Source organism: Maniola jurtina, chromosome 22 (genome assembly GCF_905333055.1).
Source record: "Maniola jurtina chromosome 22, ilManJurt1.1, whole genome shotgun sequence".
NCBI lineage: Eukaryota > Metazoa > Arthropoda > Insecta > Lepidoptera > Nymphalidae > Maniola > Maniola jurtina.
In genome coordinates this window covers 11504415-11525007 of record NC_060050.1, presented here as the reverse complement: position 1 = coordinate 11525007, position 20593 = coordinate 11504415, and the positions used below count along the sequence as shown (strand labels likewise).

The 20593-nt window shown below is 36.6% G+C and overlaps 1 protein-coding gene, 1 long non-coding RNA gene and 1 pseudogene across 2 annotated transcripts; 1 reads left to right on the top strand and 2 right to left on the bottom strand.

Annotated features, from left to right (window-relative positions):
- Window positions 1–1687: 1687 nt before the first annotated feature.
- LOC123876852 lies at window positions 1688–6442 on the bottom strand. The gene is made up of 2 exons (XR_006798440.1): window positions 6045–6442; window positions 1688–4911 (listed from the first exon to the last, which is right to left on the bottom strand). It is a non-coding gene; the product is annotated as an uncharacterized LOC123876852 (long non-coding RNA).
- A 1567-nt stretch (window positions 6443–8009) lies between these two features.
- Window positions 8010–9397, bottom strand: LOC123877122. The gene is made up of 2 exons (XM_045923626.1): window positions 8956–9397; window positions 8010–8359 (listed from the first exon to the last, which is right to left on the bottom strand). The coding sequence occupies exons 1-2, from the start codon at window positions 9221–9223 to the stop codon at window positions 8010–8012; spliced, it is 618 nt and encodes a 205-aa protein (XP_045779582.1). The 5' UTR covers window positions 9224–9397.
- A 4620-nt stretch (window positions 9398–14017) lies between these two features.
- LOC123876849 lies at window positions 14018–16562 on the top strand (annotated as a pseudogene).
- The last annotated feature ends 4031 nt before the right edge of the window (window positions 16563–20593 follow it).

Sequence of the window (20593 nt, the reverse complement as noted above, 5' to 3'; positions counted from 1 at the left end):
GTATAGTTCAAAACGTCTTGACGCCTACAGAGACTTATACGAAATTATGAATGAAAGTCGAGCTCCTAAAAAAATACCAGGATTTTGCGGAACACGCTGGCTAGCACGTTCTCATGCTATACGTACTTTACTCGACCAATGGGAGGAATTAAAGCTTCTTTTCATGATGGCTAAGACTGAAGACAAATGTTTCATGGCGGAAAAATTGTATGACATCATGAAATGCAGAGCTTACCATGCATATTTCACGTTCTTAGATGTTCATCTACGTCAAGTTACTAAAGTTAATTGCCTGTTTCAAAGTGACGATGTCGATCCAGCGAAACTTTTAGAAGACTTGTTAATGCTATTCAAAAGTATCCTGCAAATTATTGTCATACCTCGGAAGCTCGAAACTGTTACGGATGGAGAATATCCATCATTTGATTTTCAGGAGCATTTGATTCATGTATCAGCAATGCATTTTGGCTACACAGTTGAAGAGGCGCTATCGAAACTAGACAGGCGAGACAAAGAGGACGTACGTGAAAGATGCAAAACCTTTCTTATTATTTTGTGCTCTAAATTACAAAAAAGGTTGCCAAAACAGATCGCATTCCTTAAATTCATGTCGAAACTGTCTCCAGAAATAGCCACTTCTCAAGTGAAACCTACATTAGTTGAAATACTACAAAATATTCAACGGGCTGAAGTGTATGGTTCTAAACAAGAGATAGAAATAGAATGGAATAATTTGCAAAACAAATCTTGGGAAAATACGACGCGTTGTACTGATTTTTGGGCTGAGGTTAACCGGGACACAGATGCTGGGGGTAATAAAAGATTCCCTAACATTTCTAAATTAGCATTGTCTCTTTTATCGGCGCCTATATCTAATGCAGCTGTAGAAAGGGCCTTTTCTCTATACTCAGTCGTCAAAACCAAGCTTAGAAATAGGCTATCTCTGCCTATGATACAGAGCATAATGACTCTAAGATACAGTTTAAAAATATTTCACAAGTCTTGTGTTAACTTCACTCCTTCAAAAACAATGTTGGACAAATTTAATAATAGCATGTATGACAAAAAAGATAGTGATGCAGAGGATACTTTTATTGTTATGTGCGAATAATAAAATACCTACTAAGAATAAAATATAATGTGTTGTTTTATTTGTAAAGAACGAAAAAAATCATTTAGGGTAAATTTTTTATAAAACATAGATTCTAGGGTAAATTGAGACCAGGCCCGGGGTAAAGTGAAAACTTCACCTGGCAACACTGCCGCTCGTGCTTGCTCGCGCGCAGTTGTATGTAGTTTGTTATTCTTACGATTGTGTCAACTATCAACGCTAATATTGTCTGGATTAAGTGATGTTTTAATGTAATAAGTCCTACAAGTAATTTAAATAAATAATGTGTGAAAACAATAGTAGTATCACTGATAAGTTAAGTTCCTTACTTGCCCGAAGGAAAAAATTAATTGACATGAAGAGAGCCATAGAAAGGTACTTATGTATTTACTTACAATTTTACGATGACAATATTTTTTATGTACGATTATGTAACGATCTTGTTTATTATTTAGAGAATAGGTAAATTGGTTGAAGTTTTAGATAATCATTTGCGTAGTCCTAACAAACTAGTTTGTATGTTCTCGCTCTGTGCCGATACCGGGCCGGGTAAAAAGGGGTAAGTAAAAGTAAATGAAAGCTATGAATGGCACTGCATTTTTGTTATGGGCAGGTGTGACGCTTATCATTAGGCGAACGTCCTGCTCATTGCACCTTAGTACCTATATACGTATAAAATAAATACAATCTTAATTAAGATTAATTATGTAGATAATGTACGACTGCTATACTGAAATCCCGGGTTTTATTCTTGTAAGTATGCTTGAATTGCAGGTACTTTCGTATTTGCATGCAATTCTTCCTACGCAATAGTGATTTATGCACTATTGCATGTTTAAAACATTGTGTATAATACCTAGGTTTTGTCTACACCATTCATTTAGTATTATTAAAGTATACAACAAATTAATGTAAGGGACATTCATTATTTTGTTTTACTTTACGTTAATTTAAGTGTTCATTAAAATTAGCTTATTTTAGTCGTTCTAATTAATAGTGTTAATAGAAATTAATAAAATTTTACAAATTCATTACTCTTGTGATAATTAAATAATTTTTAAAGATTTTTAAGAATAATAATTATAAACAATGTGAGTCTAAAGTTGTTATGTCCTTTACGTTAAAGTGTTGTCGAATTTCTACCCGAGTTGACCCATACAATATGTCTGCCCTATGCCTTCAATCTAATATTATAGTAATCATATTCATGTTTTCTTTTTAGGTCTACTGAAAACAAAAGAGATTCTTCAGAAAGTTTTATAGAAAATAGTGATGTAGACTCAGAAACACAGTTAATAACAAGAAGTTCAAATAGACCTAACATTATTGTTAATAGCAGTAATAACTCCGTGTGTTCTGTTGAAAATGACATGGAAATCATAAACACATCAACTATTTCCTTGTCTCGATCACATTCTTTTTTTAATAAACCTAATGAAAGTTCAACGAGTACTACTATAAACAGTAGTCAAGTTGTTGAAAATCCTTTAAACGTATTATCCGATGACATGAATGACCAGATTGAAGCACCTCTAAACGTTGAAACAGAAACTGATGCATCTAATTGTGATGCCTTCGTGATCGCACATTCATCACGTGAGTTAAATGATACAGGCGAAGGATAATATACAGCCACTGACATTTTCTAATAATTACATAGACGTCGTGCATAAGCCAACAGAGACAATAGATAACACCGCTGTTTGCACAATGTTTCTCGAAACATCATCGCGAGAGGAAAATGGAAGTCATGAAACTTTCTTAACTCCTACAGTACTTACAAATGTCAAAGACACTATGATGGCTGAAGGCCTACATCATGATGATGTTTTGGGCACAAATTTTAATACTTCTTGTAATGATTTGATATCAAGCGAAATCGATAACAACGTACCATTTAAGGAAGTCGTAACTGAAGTTAATTCAAACAAAAAACGTCGCGTAATATCAAAATTCATGAAATCTTGCATGGATTTTCTAACGGATAGCAAAGATAACGACTTTTCTTCGGGAAGGCTAATCTTTGGTCAGACAAAGAAGAAACTTCAGATGGTTCAGAAGATCACGAGAAAAATAGAAAAAGAAAGAAAACCAAGCCAAAAAAAAGTAATACAAAAACAAACCAAATAGAAATCATACCTAAGAAGAAAAAAAAACCTGAAAATAAACGTAAGTCACGAAAACAGCTTAAAGAAAAAGGTTTATCCTACGAGACAATATCTGGTAATGTAAAAGAAGCCCGAAAGTTACAAGAAAATCCTTGTAAAGAGAGTAAATGTAGCAGGAAATGTTACGAAATTACAAAAGAAAGAAGGAAATCTATATTTGATTATTTTTGGGCACCTTATGACGATAAGAAACGGGATTGGATTGTGCAATGTTCTAGACCAGTCAGTGTAAAACGTCAGAAGACTAAAAACGCAGTTAGCAGACGTTCGTTAACATATGAGTACTTTATAAACGAAGACGAAGGGCGGAGGCAGGTTTGCCAACAATTTATACTGAAGACTCTCGATATAAGCCAAACTTACGTTTTGTATACATTAAACCATACAAAAGAAGGACTGTCTTGTGATGATAGTCGAACACGTACAGCACCAAATAAATATGACGAGAACACAAAACTTAATGCAAAGAAATTCATAGAAGCATTACCAGCTTTACCTTCTCACTACAATAGAAAAAAATCTACCAAATTGTACCTGCCAGAGCAATTTAAGAATTTTTCAAACTTGTACAGGTTGTACATTAAATATTGTAAAGAAAGGTCCGAAAACTATTTGAGCGAAAAATTATTTACATGTATGTTTAAAGAGTATAACTATGCATTTCATGTTCCTAAGAAAGACAAATGTCTCTTATGTACTAAAAACGAAAATAATCCGGATATGACGACTAATGAAAAGTTACAAGCTCATTTATTGGAAAAAGAAGCCACATATAAACGCTTTCATATTCATCAAAATCAAAAACGCGATAGCACGTTTGTTGTATCTAGTTTCGATCTTCAAAAAGTTTTAGCGACACCGTATGGTGAAAGTATGCAGTTGTATTATTCCAGAAAGTACGCTGTGTTCAATTTTACAGTATATGAGAGTGGAACGCAGAACGGATACTGTTACATATGGGGTGAAGCTGATGGTAAAAGAGGAAGTTGTGAAATAGCAACATGTCTGTATAACTACTTAAAAGAACTTGATAACAGAGCAGTGAACACATTATTATTATACTGTGACAACTGCACGGGGCAAAATAAGAATAAAGTTATATTTTCAATGTTCAAACATTTCCTGGAACAATCTAAAAATCTAAAAGTTATACAAATTAATTACCTTCTAGCGGGACACACATATATGCCAGTTGACAGCATGCATGCTGTTATTGAGAGGGAAGTAAGAAAACTAATTGTTTGGGCACCTTCACAATGGCCAAGTTTCATAAAGAGTGCTAGAAAACGGCCTCAACAATATAATGTGAGTGTCTTAGAGCATACAGATTTCATTAACTTCCAGAATCTGGCGGATTCTGTATTCACTCAAGCTACTCTTAAAAATCTGCGTATGAAAAACATAAGAGTGTGCACATTTAAAAAAAAATGCTCTGACGAAAATTGAAGTTAAATATACAATGTTAGAGACTGGTGATACGTACGACATAGAACTCTCCAAAGAATTACCTCCAAAGAATTTTAACGCAAGAGGAAAGGGTAAAGGGATTGGGAAAAGAAGTGCTGTTAGAGGTAAAATTACAAAAAATATAGACAACAAAAATGAATCTGCAGCTAAAAGTACTAGTAATAGCTTTATGGTCGGTTCACATTATTCCAGTAGCATTCCAGTCCAGCATTCCAGTCCAGTGCTGGAATGCTACTGGAACAATGTGAACCTGCACTGGAATGTACCCATTCCAGTGATCAATCCAGTCCAGTGACTGGAATGACGGTCTATTTTTCATTCCAGCTCGCCCATTCCAGCGCCACTGGAATAGTGTGAACGGCCAATCCAGTGCTTGATTACACGTTTTACAGTGAACACGCATTGTTGTTTTTTGTGGAGTTCTATAGCTAATTCCTAACAATGAAATTAACTGAAAACCAAACTCTTCTGTTTGTTTCTTTGTATAGAGAACATGTGTGTCTGTGGGATATCACTTCAGAATTTTATAAACACAAAGGCATGCGCCAATCCGCCCTGCAAAAAATTTGTGAGGGTATGCAAATAGAAGGTTTTACTGTAGAAGATGTAAAAAATAAAATAAAAAGTATGCGATCTACATACTACCTTGAACTGGACAAGATTAAAAAATCCTCCACTTCTGGTGCTAGTGGTGATGTTTACCAGCCGAAGATAAAATGGTTCGCCGAGTTCAATTCATTTATAAGAAATGCAATGGTGAAAAGAAAAGTACAGGTTTGTTTGTTAAGAAATTAAATTATTCAGAATTTATTAATGAAATTATATAATTCTAAGATTATTTAGAATGAATGATAAATTGAAATGAATTTTCGTCTACAACCAGTGACTATAAAATTTACAGTTACCTACTTTTTAAAAAATCATATTATTTTGCCACTCCTCAAAATTTTCTGCTGTCATTCTCATTGCCAATCTATATTCATAGGCATCTTCTGATTTCAGCTGTTGCAAAAGCATTGTTGAGCCTCCTTTTACATTTCTTTCGCTTATCCAGTTTCTCACCCAAATCCGCTTTTTTCTTTTTAGTTCTTCTTCAACTACATCAGTTACTTCTTCTAACAGTAATAATTGAACAGTTTTAAAACAATTTCTAAACTCCTTTCTTGAAAGCATTGTCACTATAGTGTTACCGATCTAACAGCTTTTGAATGACTGGAATAATGTGGACGATATAATCCAGTCCAGCACTGGACTGGATTAACTCGCTGGATTACTGGACTGGAATAATGTGAACTGACCATAAGTCAAAGGAACACAGACAATTTACCATCTCTATATAAAGAGAGGCTCCCAATTTCCATTCCAAAATACAATGACCTCAAAAAATTGTGCGAAACCGGTATAATACCAAAAAGATTTCATGGTGAATATTTGAACCTTCCGAATAAATCGCCAGTTAAAGATACCCTCAATGAAACCGACGACGATGAAGATGTGATGACAGCTGATGATGATAACTAGATAAAATACCAAATAGAAAAAGTTATTCCAACCACTTCAATTTCAACTTAAAAATAGTTTAATTTACTAATACTTATCATCATAATCTGTCTGCCCATTCCTAATTATTTATTCTTGTAATAATATAGGTATATTTCTTATTAATATTCATATCATTTATATTATTTTATTCATTCATATTTCAGACAATTAATATTTTTTCATCTGTCTTCCATTTCCAGTACATTCATTCAATTACTTAATAAATAAGACTGTTGATTAAGTCTGAGAAAACATTTTTTTTTATTCATTAGGTGATTATAATTATAAAGCCAATTAAATGTAATTATTAAAAGTACAGATTTTGTAGGACTGGTACTTAAAAGAGATCATGGAGTCAATTATAATACATAATTATTTTAACATTGATAACTAGAAGGTGTGTAAGACAGTTAATTAGAGCACTGTTACTTTTAATGATAGAACGTCCAAACCCATGTCCTTCCGGAAGGAGCTTCTGGAAGGACGCTCCAGCGAAAGTGCGTCCTGCTGGCAGGACTTATTTTTCATGTAGAATTTGTATGAATATTCGAGGCGGTCCTTCCAGCAGTACTCGATTCCATGCTTGATACAAAAGTGCAGGGGTTGACAACTATTTTATGAGTTTGAAATAAAAAACACATGGACGTTTTGCGTCTGTAACTTACGTAGGCGACGCGACGCAGAGCGAAGCGCTCCAACAAATGAAGTTGAAATTGGCATTTGATTTTTTACTGACGTTTGATTTTATTCGTTTCGTATCGTGTTGCTCAGGTATGATAACGCCTAAGGAAGATAAATAAAAAAGAAAGGTATGAGAATCACGTTTACTTTATTCCAAAAAAATACAAAAAATAATAATAATAGTTATGCTGGGATGCCATGCACGATATGATATGTGAAGCAGTTTCTCCCAGTCTGCGGAGAGCATAAAACACAACGTGGACCACATGTCTTGCAAAAAAAGCTCGCTTTCTGTTGCTTTTTGTGAATTCGGGAACAAACGATACATTTACGTTGAACTCTCTTCCTTTCATCCGATTTTGACAAGGCTTCAAGAATGTGTTCTCCACTACTAGCGATGTTCTCATTAGGCGGCGGAACATTTTCAAGTTGAGCATCAGTATCTTCGTCCGTCAGAGCTAATACCAAGTTGGTTGTAAACCACCTGTGTGAGACTTGGTCGTGTTCTGCACGAAAGAAATTGTTATAAACCAGGTACGCATTTGTTTCTATTATGCCTAGAACTGAAGCATATACTCTGTGCTCCCATTTATGGGTGCCCCAAGCTTTTTCTAATGCCAATCCATCCTGCCTGATGTGGTTGTGAATATCGATAGCCCCAGCACCGTCAAAATATTGCTCTACTAATTTAGGCCTATCGACTTCTCTAAAAAATTGATTTCCATCATCGTCCCATCTTCTTTTACGTGATGGCTGGCCAGGCAGTGTCGTTCCACATGTGGAAACAAATGTATGAATTTTTTTGTCTCTCCATGCACAGGCAATGAGATGCACAGAGTCTTTTTCCGCTGTACTTACAACAGATGCTCCTTTATGCGATGGACACCTTGTAGCCATCTCGGAAGAAGGATAAAAACTATGTGCTGTCTTTACTAGTCCAATGAAATATAATCCAACTTTAGATAACTCTACAGCTGTTTTGACTGAAGCAAACCATGAGTCTCCAACAACTATCCTTCCAGAGCCATGCCATGGCTCAGTTAATCGCAAAGCAGTAACAGTAGTAACTCTTTCTCAGTCAAAACTTTTTGTTTTGCTGGAAACATAGAGTTAGTGCATTGTATTATATAATGAACTTTCTCCCGGGGAAAAACCATAAAAAAAGCGTCCTTTACGCTTTGTGTGCCCCTCAATGGTTCTTGTAGGGTAGCTTTGTAATTACCCTGTTGTCGTTGGTCAAGTCGTATTGCCTCCATAAAAGTCCAGGTAACACCCTTTACAACGACTATATTTTCGGTAGAATTTATTACGTTGCTCCTACTGGTAGTCGGATAATTATTCGTCTCCTCCTCATCTTCGCTTGAAGTGGATGAATCTGATTCAGACAGTGCTGAAAATAATACCAAAATACTAAATCAATCAAACTATAAAAAACTCAATCGGCGATCATTACTTATCACCATTGTAAGGCTTTAGTAATTATGCACAAACGGCGCGGTGCGGCACTAACAAAATCAAACGTCATTCAAAAATAAAACGTAAAGTACTGTTCCTGTAGGAATCGTCTACAGCCTCGAAAAATGAGCTATCCAACACAAAAATAATTTTTCAATTCGAACCAGTAGTCTCAGGAACTACTGGTTCGAATTGAAAATTTAGCGCGTTCAAACAAACAAACAAACTCTTCAGCTTTATCATACTAATATTATAAATGCGAAAGTGTGTTTGTTGGTTTGTCCTTCAATCACGCCGCAACAGAGCTACGGATCGACGTGATTTTTTGCATGGGTATAGTTGAGGACCTGGAGAGTGACATAGGCTACTTTTTATCCCGGAAAATCAAAGAGTTCCCGAGGGATTTTAAAAACTAAATCCACGCAGACGAAGTCGCGGGCATCATCTAGTAATACATATTATTATAGTAATAGGTAATATAGATATACAAACTTTCACATTTATAATATTTTAATAGGATGTAATACTTACAACAATATTGATTAGTATTTGCTTCAATTAAATTTTCGTTTTCGTGGTCAGCAATTAAATATTCGACGGGCACGGTTGAAACTTTTTTATCAATATCCCAATATACTCTTGCAAATTTGTTTTCCACTTTTCTTACTGTACCCCAACAATAACTGATATGGTAATTATCGCCAAAATGTTGACGACTCCATGTATTGCCGCCATCTTGTTCGTCGAAATAGGTAGCTTTGGCGCGAACGCGGTCCCCACGTCTTATATTCGCAGCCATTTCGGCCCAACTAGTCGTAGAAACATGAATCAAAAACTCGCAAAGAGAGAAAAGGACGCACTATTTAGTGGTACTTGTTTCGTCCTGCTAGCAGGCTTAGAAAACCTCATATAGCCAAATCTATTGCGTCCTACCGGTAGGACGCAAAGTCCTGCTGGCAGGACTCTGGACGTTCTATCATTAAAACATTTATTTAAACTTAAAAAAAAAGTTTTATAGACTGATTAGTGTGTTGAATTTATGATAATTACGTAGACATAAAAGTCTAAAATAATAATAAAATATTAACAATAAATCGTTTTATTTTTGTATCCCTAAATTTCATTTAAATCTGTGATTGCTAAGCTGAAACTAACATTAATCATGCAAAGATCCTATTTCCATGGTGTTAAAATACCATAATTTTAGTAGATAATTTATAGTTACACCAAATTGCAACACTGTTAAAGTCCTTTACAATAGAATTACGTATAATTTTCTATTTCTCTTGCTGCTTACACAATGCTTGACGGTTTACACATAAAATATTAGTAACGTAAGGCACAACTAAACATATTTTTTTAATGTAAGGGACATGCTATATTTTAAACCGCTGGGTATTCTTGAATCTTTCGTTTAGAGCATGAAAGAAGAGGAAATTCTAAGAAACTTTGCTCTAAACACAATTAAAATTGGAGCAGACAGTAAAAAGTTATACACAGATTTAAAAAAATAAAATCGTTTTTTGGCTCTCCTGAAAAACCGTGTTTTGTCCCTTACATTAATTGATATACTTCTGGTATCGATATATAGGCAAAACAGGATGATCCCTAAGACAATTTAGAAACGAATAAACTGCCATCGTACTTCTGATGTAGGCACTTCTAATGATTATTAAGACTGAAGCATGATCTAACCACTAGTAAACCTGGATAATAACTAAGCGGATACGTCAGGATAGAAACCTTTAGACTAACCGAGCCTTCGTGGGCGCACTAACGATATTCTTGGACTATCAAATGATATTGAACTACCCGCAACTACAAACATGATAACTCTCACTTACTGCACGTGACAACTTCTAGCGTAACTAGGTAAACCTAATCTAACCTACCTAGACCGGCTCCTCTACTCCTACACCGGTACCCAAACCAACCATCTAACCTAATCACCACAATAACAACTCGTTCAACCACCAGCACCACTTTAAGTAACCACTACTCTAACCTACAGTACGACACTCACACACCGTATCTACTGAGAACCTACTCGGACCGAAGCCAGAACAAGAATGAATCGTCAATCGCTACGCTAATATTCTGATAATAAAATGCGAGAGTGAATTCTGAACACAGCAACGCGTGCCGATCAAAATCCAACTCCGCCAGTGACAGCTAAACAAATATGGCTGCGTTCTTCACGTAACGTTACTTTCCACGGAGTCTATGACATTAAAACCTCTTTTTAATATTGACTCGACGACATATATAAAATCTGTTGTCTGCTCAGTTTACAATAATATATGGGTTTGTGATCAAAGTTACTGATCACTCTGTTTTAATTTTCTCAGCATCAGCATCATGAATCGAAATCGAAAACGACCTCTAACCGATAACGAAATCAGCGAATATATTGAAAATCTAGCTGATTTATCTGATACGTCGGGCTGTGATTTAGATGATGATCCGTGCTATGACACTTGTATTGTTTCTCCAGCAGAAAGTTTTATTAATGGACCAGAAAGTAATTTAATAGAGATGAGACTAGAACAGATGATGGGTATCGAAGATAATTTCAATGACGAAATTGTGGACAACAAAGTGATCCTATAAGGGTTCCGTTTTTCCTTTTGAGGTACGGAACCCTAAAAATGACATTGAGGTTCCTAAAATATTTTGTTTTCAATTAAATAATAAATAAAATTTTGAATTGCATGTTACATGTTTTTTTTATTTACATTCCTAAAATGAAAAGTAAAGCAGGGTGAGGAACTAGTATATGAAAAGTAGTACGCACAGGCGCTCTGAAAGTTATTATGTAATAGGGTAACATGCATTTAGGTTTATTTATTTTTAAATCTTAAAAGAAAGTATGTTGTAATAGGTAGATAAGTCTGTGGTTGGCGGGGAGCCGGACTCTGGGGTTTGGGCGTAGAGAGGTTTATTGTACTATACTAGGGGATTGTATTTTTAATAAAATGTAGGTAGGTATCGCTCATATAAGAATGGTTTCATTACTACACTATTTGTCAATTTTGAAATAGAGTCTTATGCCTATAGAATTAGGTTTCACATTGCAATCGTACAATTGAAACCATTAGTTGAGGTCCCCACTTCGTTTCCGAGAATCCGAGTCGCGAATAATCCATTTAGTATAATCGAAACTGAGCGGCGAACGATTCCGAGTCGATTCCGATTCCGATTCTGACTAGAGTTTTGCTTAAATATTATCGCAAACTGCTTAAATTGAGTTACATTTGTGTTTAATAGAAGCGTAGAAATGTTGTGCTTCAGGAAATTAAGACGTTTGTGAGTGATAGTGAAATATTGTTAGCAAAACTGATATGTGTCAGGTATGTTTTGTTTACGTATAATGAAATCCTTCAAATCGAATTTATATTAAATAATTTTTATTATGACAGTTTTAGACCTCCAGCCCATTTTCTGTAGCTGAAGATGCGGGTGTGAAAAATCTTATTGATAACTTAGAATCAGGTTATAAAAGGCCTTCAAGGTCTCAGCAATACTTTATTGGATGCACAATACTCAGAAGTTCAAAAAAAAAATTAAAAAAATTGGAGAGTATAAAATATGTATCGATCACCACTGATGGCTGGACTTCAAGAGAAACAACTTCTTATTAAGCTGTAACAGTCCCTTATTTATTAAATTGGGAGTTGAAGTCTGCTTCATTAGGATGTTTTGAATATCAAGAGCGACACACGGCCGAATATATCAAAAGTGAGCTGTATAGATTGCTTTCCCATCGGAGTGTACAAAATAAAATATTTGTCTGCGTTACAGATAATGCGGCAAATATGAAGGCGGGTATACGATTAACAAATTATGAACATTTGCCGTTTATCGCTCACACTATTAATTTAGTCGTGCGCACAGGACTCCAGGACTGTGGACTCGGGGAGCTGATGAAAAAAGGCATTGTGGAACATTTCTACAAGAGTGCAATAGCAATCCGGCTCGAAGGACCATTTTTTACGTTATGATAATTAAAGAATTTTTGCTTAAAATAAACTGTTTTTTTCTTCATTGACATACTTTGACGAATTTATCAAAACCGTATGAGGTTTAACTCCCAATAGCTAGTAAAAAACTAATTGCAACGCAGGAGCAGCTGAAGCCTAAGCAAGAAGTATTGAAGCTAAAAATTGATGTTGTGACTAGATGGAGCAAGTACCCTGGACATGACTGAGAGGATTTGTTCAATTCAAGAACCTTTAGAAGCGTCTCTTGGAATCCTACACAATCCGGTAGAAAATATTTTGGAAGGCAAATGGCAGACACTGCCAGAAATAATAAAAATTCTGAAGCCATTCAAGCAGCTCACTGAAGAAATGTCTTCAGAAAAAAAGTGATTGTTTCAAGGGTCCTGGCTGTGACAGAAGTTATCTACAGCTGCACTGTAAATGTGCGTCCGCATTGCCAGCCTAGCACGGTTGCGAGGACGGGCGCGAAGTATCTATCATAATAGATCATAGTGTAGTGACTAAGGCGGGCGCCACGACGGCCCTAAGAGATAGTGCGCGTAGTTTTCAAACGTTCCTATCCGCGCCTAGTACGGGCCTAGTCAATAAGCGACTTAATGCGCGGGTGACCGGGCTATCAAACCAGTTCAGACTTGTCGCTCGGCGTCAGCGCGTCTGCTAATATGATTTAGGGAAAATGGCGGTAAATTTATTACGTAAGTGCAATTCACTCAACTAGAGCAGCTACGAGTATATGGTATGTGGCAAAGAAAACATCCACACCACAGTAATCGCACAGTAACGAGAAAATTATGCTATAAAATGCTACATATACTAAAACAAAGAAAAAACGAAACCTTGCTCCTTGGACCACACAGCAGTAAAATTTAGCAAACATATAAAAAATTAACAACCGCCAAAACGCCATGAGTGTGAGGAACTTCGCTGTCAGCATCCTGATATTCTGCACACTTATATTAGCTTTTTGGCAATTTCCATGAAAATTATATCTCCTACCTCTATTACTCTATATTGGTTACCTTTATATCTACCATGGTAGTTGCCTCTATGTGAAAACACTCAAATTGATTGTGGCCAGGTCTTCCACACCTAAAGGAGGTTTGTGCACTGAAACCAATTGCAATATCTGTGTCACTATTTTCTTTCTTATTTTCTTCGTTTTGTACGTCATTTTTGCCTCTGCGTCTAATAAACGTGATTTTACGAAATCTGTATTCAATTCTTTATTAGAACTTACCGTTTCTAAGGCAGTTATTCTATCTATTTAGTTTCATATTCTGATGGTATACCGAGCAATGAGTGGCAGACTTTTCACTTTCGTCCATTTTGATCATACATACTTTCAATTGAACTAATTAGGTTGTCGAAAATAAAGAAATATTCCTGCAGTGTGGACTGATTTTGAAATTTTAGGCTATGTTCAGATGGCTGATATGTGACGCGCGTTTTCAAGTCGCGCGCTTAGACATCCTAATATATACCTAGTAACCGTTCACATGCGCGCGCGTTAACGCGCGTCAGCGAGCGTCAACGCGGCGCTCAGAGAAAAAGTTTCTAGACGCAGACAATCGCGCGTTGACTCGCGCTTTGATATTAGAGCGAGGCCCATTAGTGCGTTGCGCTGCGTTGCGTCGTCGCTGCGTCGGTTTCCATATATTTTTTACGACATGACCCATTAGACCGTAGCATCGTCGCACGCGACAATCGACGACACGCGACAAACAAACGGATCGACGGACGAGAGACGAAGCGGGAGGGAGGGTGATGCGCTGCGCTGTCGGAGCTCCGGCTCCGCTGCGACGACGGACAGTGATCCACTGCTAGAGGAGGAAGCTAGACGAGCGTAACGACATTTTTTAACATAATGAATGAGCAGGAGATTGATATAGATTTTCTCATATCCTTGGTCCAAGAAAGACCCATTATATGGGATAAATCACACGAACACTACAGTGATAAATTTCGTAAAGCGAATGAATGGGCAGCTGTTTGTAAAATAATATTTCAAGATTACGAGGAATTTGAGGATCAAAAAAAGAACAAGATTGGTGAGTTGTTATTTATTATGATTAATGAGTTATTTTATATCTTTTATAAGTTAATTTTATATCTTTTTCAACTGCCACGGTAAAGCCCCTTCCAGACTCATGAATTAATTAGCAAATTGATCTCTGACAAAATTTACGGCTAATGATTCTTCATTGACGTGGGGTCTCAATTGTGGGAACATACTTATTGCCATTTTGTCTTGTTGTCGTAAACCATCTTGTCCACTGTCAATGTGTGATTTTGTCCACCGTATGGGCGCATAACATGCTTACTTAAACCAAAAGCTTCATCACCGACGAGTACGTATGGGTTTGGTGGCTCGTTATTGTGATCATTTCCAAGTGGTTGAGAAACAGGCAATGGTAATAATTCATTTCTCATTAAAATCTTGTAAAGCGTCGAATTTCTAAAAATAGTAGAATCACTTTCCTTTCCATATGCTCCCACGTCGACAAAAACAAACTTATAATTTGAGTTAACAACCGCCAACAAAACAATTGAAAAATAATTTTTGTAATTATAAAACAGAGAGCCACTTTTGTCCGGTTTTATTAAACGTATATGTTTTCCATCAATTGCCCCGAAGCAATGAGGAAAGTTGGCTTTGAGATCAAAATCTAATGCAATATTTTGTAGTTTTTCTACTGTAATCTCTTCTATGTACTGTGGTCGAAGATGTTTCCATATAGCTTAACAAACTGACGAAATAGTTGCTTAAATTTGAAATGCAAGTCGTTTATCGAATTTCCACTGCCCAAGTACCTGAAATAGAAACACAAAAATTAAACAGGGTGGCTCATTTAGATCTGCAATCATAGATTAATATTCATTTTTTTTTTCTTTCTTTGCAGGTAACGAGGTCGTGAAAAAATGGAGAAGCGTGAGGGACAACTTTTTTCGATATGTAAAAAATTAAAAGAAAACAGTTCGTCTGGATCAGGGGCAAAACAATTTAAAAAATATCATTATTACAATCAGTTGCAGTTTTTGTTGAAAAATGCCCAAAATAAAACTGACAGTAGCCTTGAAATGGTGCCGGAAGAAACGGAACGAAACAAAAACACAACATCATCTTCTCCATCTCATACAAAAGAAATGTCCTCGTTACCCCCAGGACCTTCTCGCTACGTGTCTGCAAGCCGCAAGAGATAAAACCAAGCAATAGATGATTTCGAGGCGCAAACCTGAGAAGCGTTGCATGAGAAAGAAAACCGCCACTCATCATTTTTTAAAGGAATTTTGCCTTCTTTGGACGGCTTTACGGAATTACAGACTTTGACATTCCAAAGCAAAGTTATAAATATCATTACCGAAATGCAGTTCGGGGAACAGACTCAATCAACACCATTGCAGTCACGCGGATATCAAACTGGACAACAGTATCAGTATGGATATCAAACTGCACAACATGCCCAGTCACCATTGCCATCGGGGTATCGAACAGATGAATTCGACGCTACCTTCTCAGCCAACACTACAGTTAATAATTTTACTGATGATAGTCAAGAAGAATATAACTTTGCTTAGTTGACTAGTGTAATACTTAAATTAAACAGTAAATTAATTAAAGTATTACTACGTAAACAGTAAATTAAACAGTCTTTTTTAGGGGTCAGAAGGACTGGCGAAGACCATGGACTCTCGCAAGATTCGACAACACCTAACTTTAGCATTTCGTCCAGTTCTTCACATAAAATGCGTTGTTTAGCTGGTGACATTCTATAGTAGCGTTGTCTGATGGGCGGGGAGTCTCCAGTATCAATATGATGAGTGATAATATTAGTAAGAACCAGACCTTTAGTTCTGATGAAATATCCTCATACTGCTTTATAATGTTATCAGCTAACTGTTTTTCAGAATCAGACAAGTTATTATAGCTTTGAATGCAAGGTTGATGTGAAGCATCAGCCTTAAGGTTATTATCAACATTGTTATTTGTAGTAATAACACTGCTGACATATTTAGGGCAAAGTTGGAATTTCCGCCAAAAATCAATACCTAGAATAAGATTGATTATGATTTCTGGTATTACGAATGCTTTCAAGATGTGAAATTGACCTTCAAACTCAACAGGCAGGTTAATGTAACCGATACTTTTTAAACATTTACCACCGGCTGAAGTCACAGAAATACAGTCGTCATTAATTAGAGGCAAATGACCTTCAGCTGGTCCAATAAAGATGCATAATAAAGATGCATCTTTATTGGACCAGCTGAAGGTCATAATAAGAGAAAAACGGCCTCATTTGGCCCGTAAAAAAATTCTCTTTCATCAGGACAACGCACGCGTTCACACATGTGTAAAATCAATGGCTAAAATCGAAGAATTAAAGTTCGAATTGGTCGATCACCCACCGTATTCGCCAGATTTAGCCCCCAGTGACTTTTTCCTGTTCCCAAACTTGAAAAAATGGCTCGCTGGACAACGTTTCTTTTCGAACGAAGAAGTTATTGATCAAACAAATGCTTATTTTGAGGATCTTCGAAAATCTTATTTTTCTGATGGATTGAAAAAATTAGAGAAACGTCAGTTAAAGTGTATTGAGCTCCAAGGAGATTATGTTGAAAAATAAATAAAAATTTTCAAAAGAAAACCTGTTCTAATGCTTTATTCTAAGGACTTATTGACCCACCCTCGTATTAACATAAATCCGGTGACTGTTGGAGGGTGGGGACGGGGTACATACAAAATTGCCCATGGTTCTTTAACAGAAATAGTAATGAAAACAACAAATCCTTTCACAATAAAAAAAATTCCCCAAATTTTAATAATTATGTACACGCTGTTCACGAGTGACACCAAGAAAAGTTAATATTAATAAATTCGATAATGGTGTAGTAAGACGGACTATTCAAGACTTCCATAAAGAGTTTATTCAATACCCAACGTTATTACGACTTAAAAGTATCTTGAGAGAGCGTATACAGTTTGATGGATGCATAACAACTCTTCGAACGCTATTACGTAAACTTGGATATAAATGGAGAAAAAAGGAAACCAATCGGAAGGTATTAATATAAAGGCATGATATTGAAATGTTAAGACTGAAGTACTTAAAACAGGTTGAATCTCTCCGCAATGCAGGTTGTAACGAAATGTTACTTGATTTTATTTATTATTTATATTAGTATTTAATCTATTTATTATTATAAATCATACTTTTGAATGTTATCAAGATAGTTTTACAGTCTTATTCATAAAAATCCCTTATTGTAGGTTTAAAACGTTCATTAGCTAAAATGCTCATTAGGCCTATTAAACGTTTCATAACTTTCTTTATTCATAAAGGTTCAATAAACCTCTCACAACTAAATTCTCGCTATAGGCTAGTTTCGCTTTGTTATGTTGTCGTTCTGATGAATTCATAGACAAAATTGCAAAAAAACTGGGCTCTACACAGAGAAGTGACGCAGGTGTGACATTTGTTTTCGGTCAATTGTCTGAGTTCTGGAGGATAGTTAGGTATTATCGTTGGGAGTTTTGTTCCGATTTATTTAATTAAAAATGGAAACAGGAAGGAATTTAGAAATTAGCGTTAGATTTTATTATACTATTTAAAAAAAACATGTATAGTAAAAGTGTGTATTAGATACAGTACCTGGACATTCATGGAATAAAATCCTTTTTTTCTTTAATTGAAAATATTACAATAAAACTTAAAGCTAGCCTTATTCTAATTATTATACAAATCATGTCCGTGTGGAATGGTGCCAAGAATACTGGCTGCATTTCCACGCTTGACAGCCAGGCTGATCCGTTGCACAAAAAATGAGCCAGCCCTTTTTTTTACCTAAATCCTTCTCGGTTTATGTAGTTAGGTACTGAGCTGCATCACCACCATATTTCTTACGTTAGAAGAAATCACATACCTATATAAAGGAATGATTACATGAAAAGAAACTTCGAAATTAAGTAGGAACTTTTAGGTACCTACTTCACGACGTCCGTCCCTAGCATCTTATGGCAGTTAAAACTCTAGTTAATTACCACAGCTTTTCGAATCCAGAATAAATAACGTACAAATAATAATTACAATGCAATGACACTAGAATCAACCAAAACAAAAATATAACCTCACATCTTGCATATATCAAACAAATTATCAGCTGTTAAGACAAGACGCCGGCCATCTTGTTCTTTAATAAGGGTTTATAGTAGGGTTCAGCCTGTTATAAGTTATGGAGCCGTTATTGAACACTTTTAGCACTATTGAACGTTTATGAATAATGTTTTTGAGAACTTTGCTTATAACAAGCTAATAAAGCTTCTACAAATTTTTATGAATAAGACTGTATATACTATATGCAAAATTATTTGAACTAGCAACTCAACTGGATCTTGTTTGGAACGTCAGCTGAGACTGAACGGCGTGACATTGACAGGAGATTTTCGGTTCGCCGCCACTCCTGGATATATTTTTTGATCCTAAATAAATACCTGGAATATGTGTTTTTTTTTAATGTTTTTTTAAATCTAAAATAATTTCTGCTGTGTAATTTTGCTCCCGTAAAAGGGTAAGTTTTGAATGGTACTTAAAACAATGTAAATCGTAGTTATTGCGTTGTCATTTTTCCACCATGTTTCACACCTAGCTACTTTTCTAATTTCGATTATCCTATTTGTTTTCAAGCAATTAAATATCACTTGCTTTAACGGTGAAGGAAAACATCGTGAGGAAACCTGCATGCCTGAGAGTTCTCCATGTTCTCAAAGGTGTGTGAAGTCTGCCAATCCGCATTGGGCCAGCGTGGCAGACTATGGCCTAAACCCTTCTCATTCTGAGAGGAGACCCGTACGCAGTAGTGGGGCGGAAATGGGTTGATCATCATGTATGTATTTGTTTTATTTTAATAATTATAACCTTTATAGTTTAATGTTTTCATTATTTCGTATTTTATTTTGCCAATTGATTATTAATTTTCACTAAGATTGCATCATCATTTAAAATTTTCTGTCAACCCTCCTTTTTATATTTTTTACAAATAATTTCGTTTCTTTTAATATTTTGGGCTTTCGGCCATTTAAGCCTACTTAATTGTAAACTCCGTTCTGGTTTCGTAATACCGGCAATTCTACCACGTCGAAGTACTTTCCTTGTGCTCAACGAGACCCGGGTTCGATTCCAGAACGAAAATTGTTACACCAGATGATAACCCATCTTGGTACAAATTTCAGGAGCAAAGTTTGGGCTTAAGAGCAAGGTTTAGCCTTAAACCCTTAAGCACGCCCCACCACGTCAGCACCGTCGGGACCTCACGGCCAAACACCCGTTGACTTAGACTTCGCGCCTCACTCCGCCTACGAGGCCATCGACACTAGGGAAGTACGGTCACATACCTTAAGGAATTTTGCTGAAATCGACGTACACCACGACCCTACACATTTGTGTGCCTACCATTGAACTAGCCGCGGTAATTAAACTGTACCGTTTTGTATTATTTTATTAAACGTTACCGTGTGCTACTCTCATCTTTCATTCTTTCATTTCTCATTTATTATTTTTATTAATTTTTTTTAACTCCCGGTACAAGGTAGACCCATTATACAGGATGTTTGGTAATTAGTATATAATGACGACACGTACCCATGCTACTTTGATCTGATAAACACAATGCTGAAGTATAATGACGAAATAAAATTATAAAAATTTTCATACAAGTCCGGTAGCGGATGCGGCGGGCGCGCCGACGGATATCGTCGGGGAGCTCCGGGCGGAGCTGACCAACTGCACCAAAGAGGTCAGGAAGTTGCGCGGCGACCTAGGCGCGACTCCCACTGACTCGCCGCGACTGACATCTCCATACGCGGCGGTCGCCGGGCGCCCTTCTCCCGCGGCGACACGAAGCGTCGGCCAGGTGGGGGCGCCGCCGCCCCTACCACCACCTACGCGGCGGCCGCCCAAGAACAGGCCGGCCATAATAGTCTCCACCAAGGACCCTGTCACCACACGGCAGGAGGCCGTGGAGGCCTTGAGGATAAGTGCGGGCTTCCGCAACACCACTTATGCTCCATCGAGAATTATACCGGTCGCAAATAATAAACTTAAAGTAGAATTCGACACGGCCCTGGATCGCGACGATGCGCTCAGGCGCCTCTCCTCGGACTCGTCGCGGGTCTC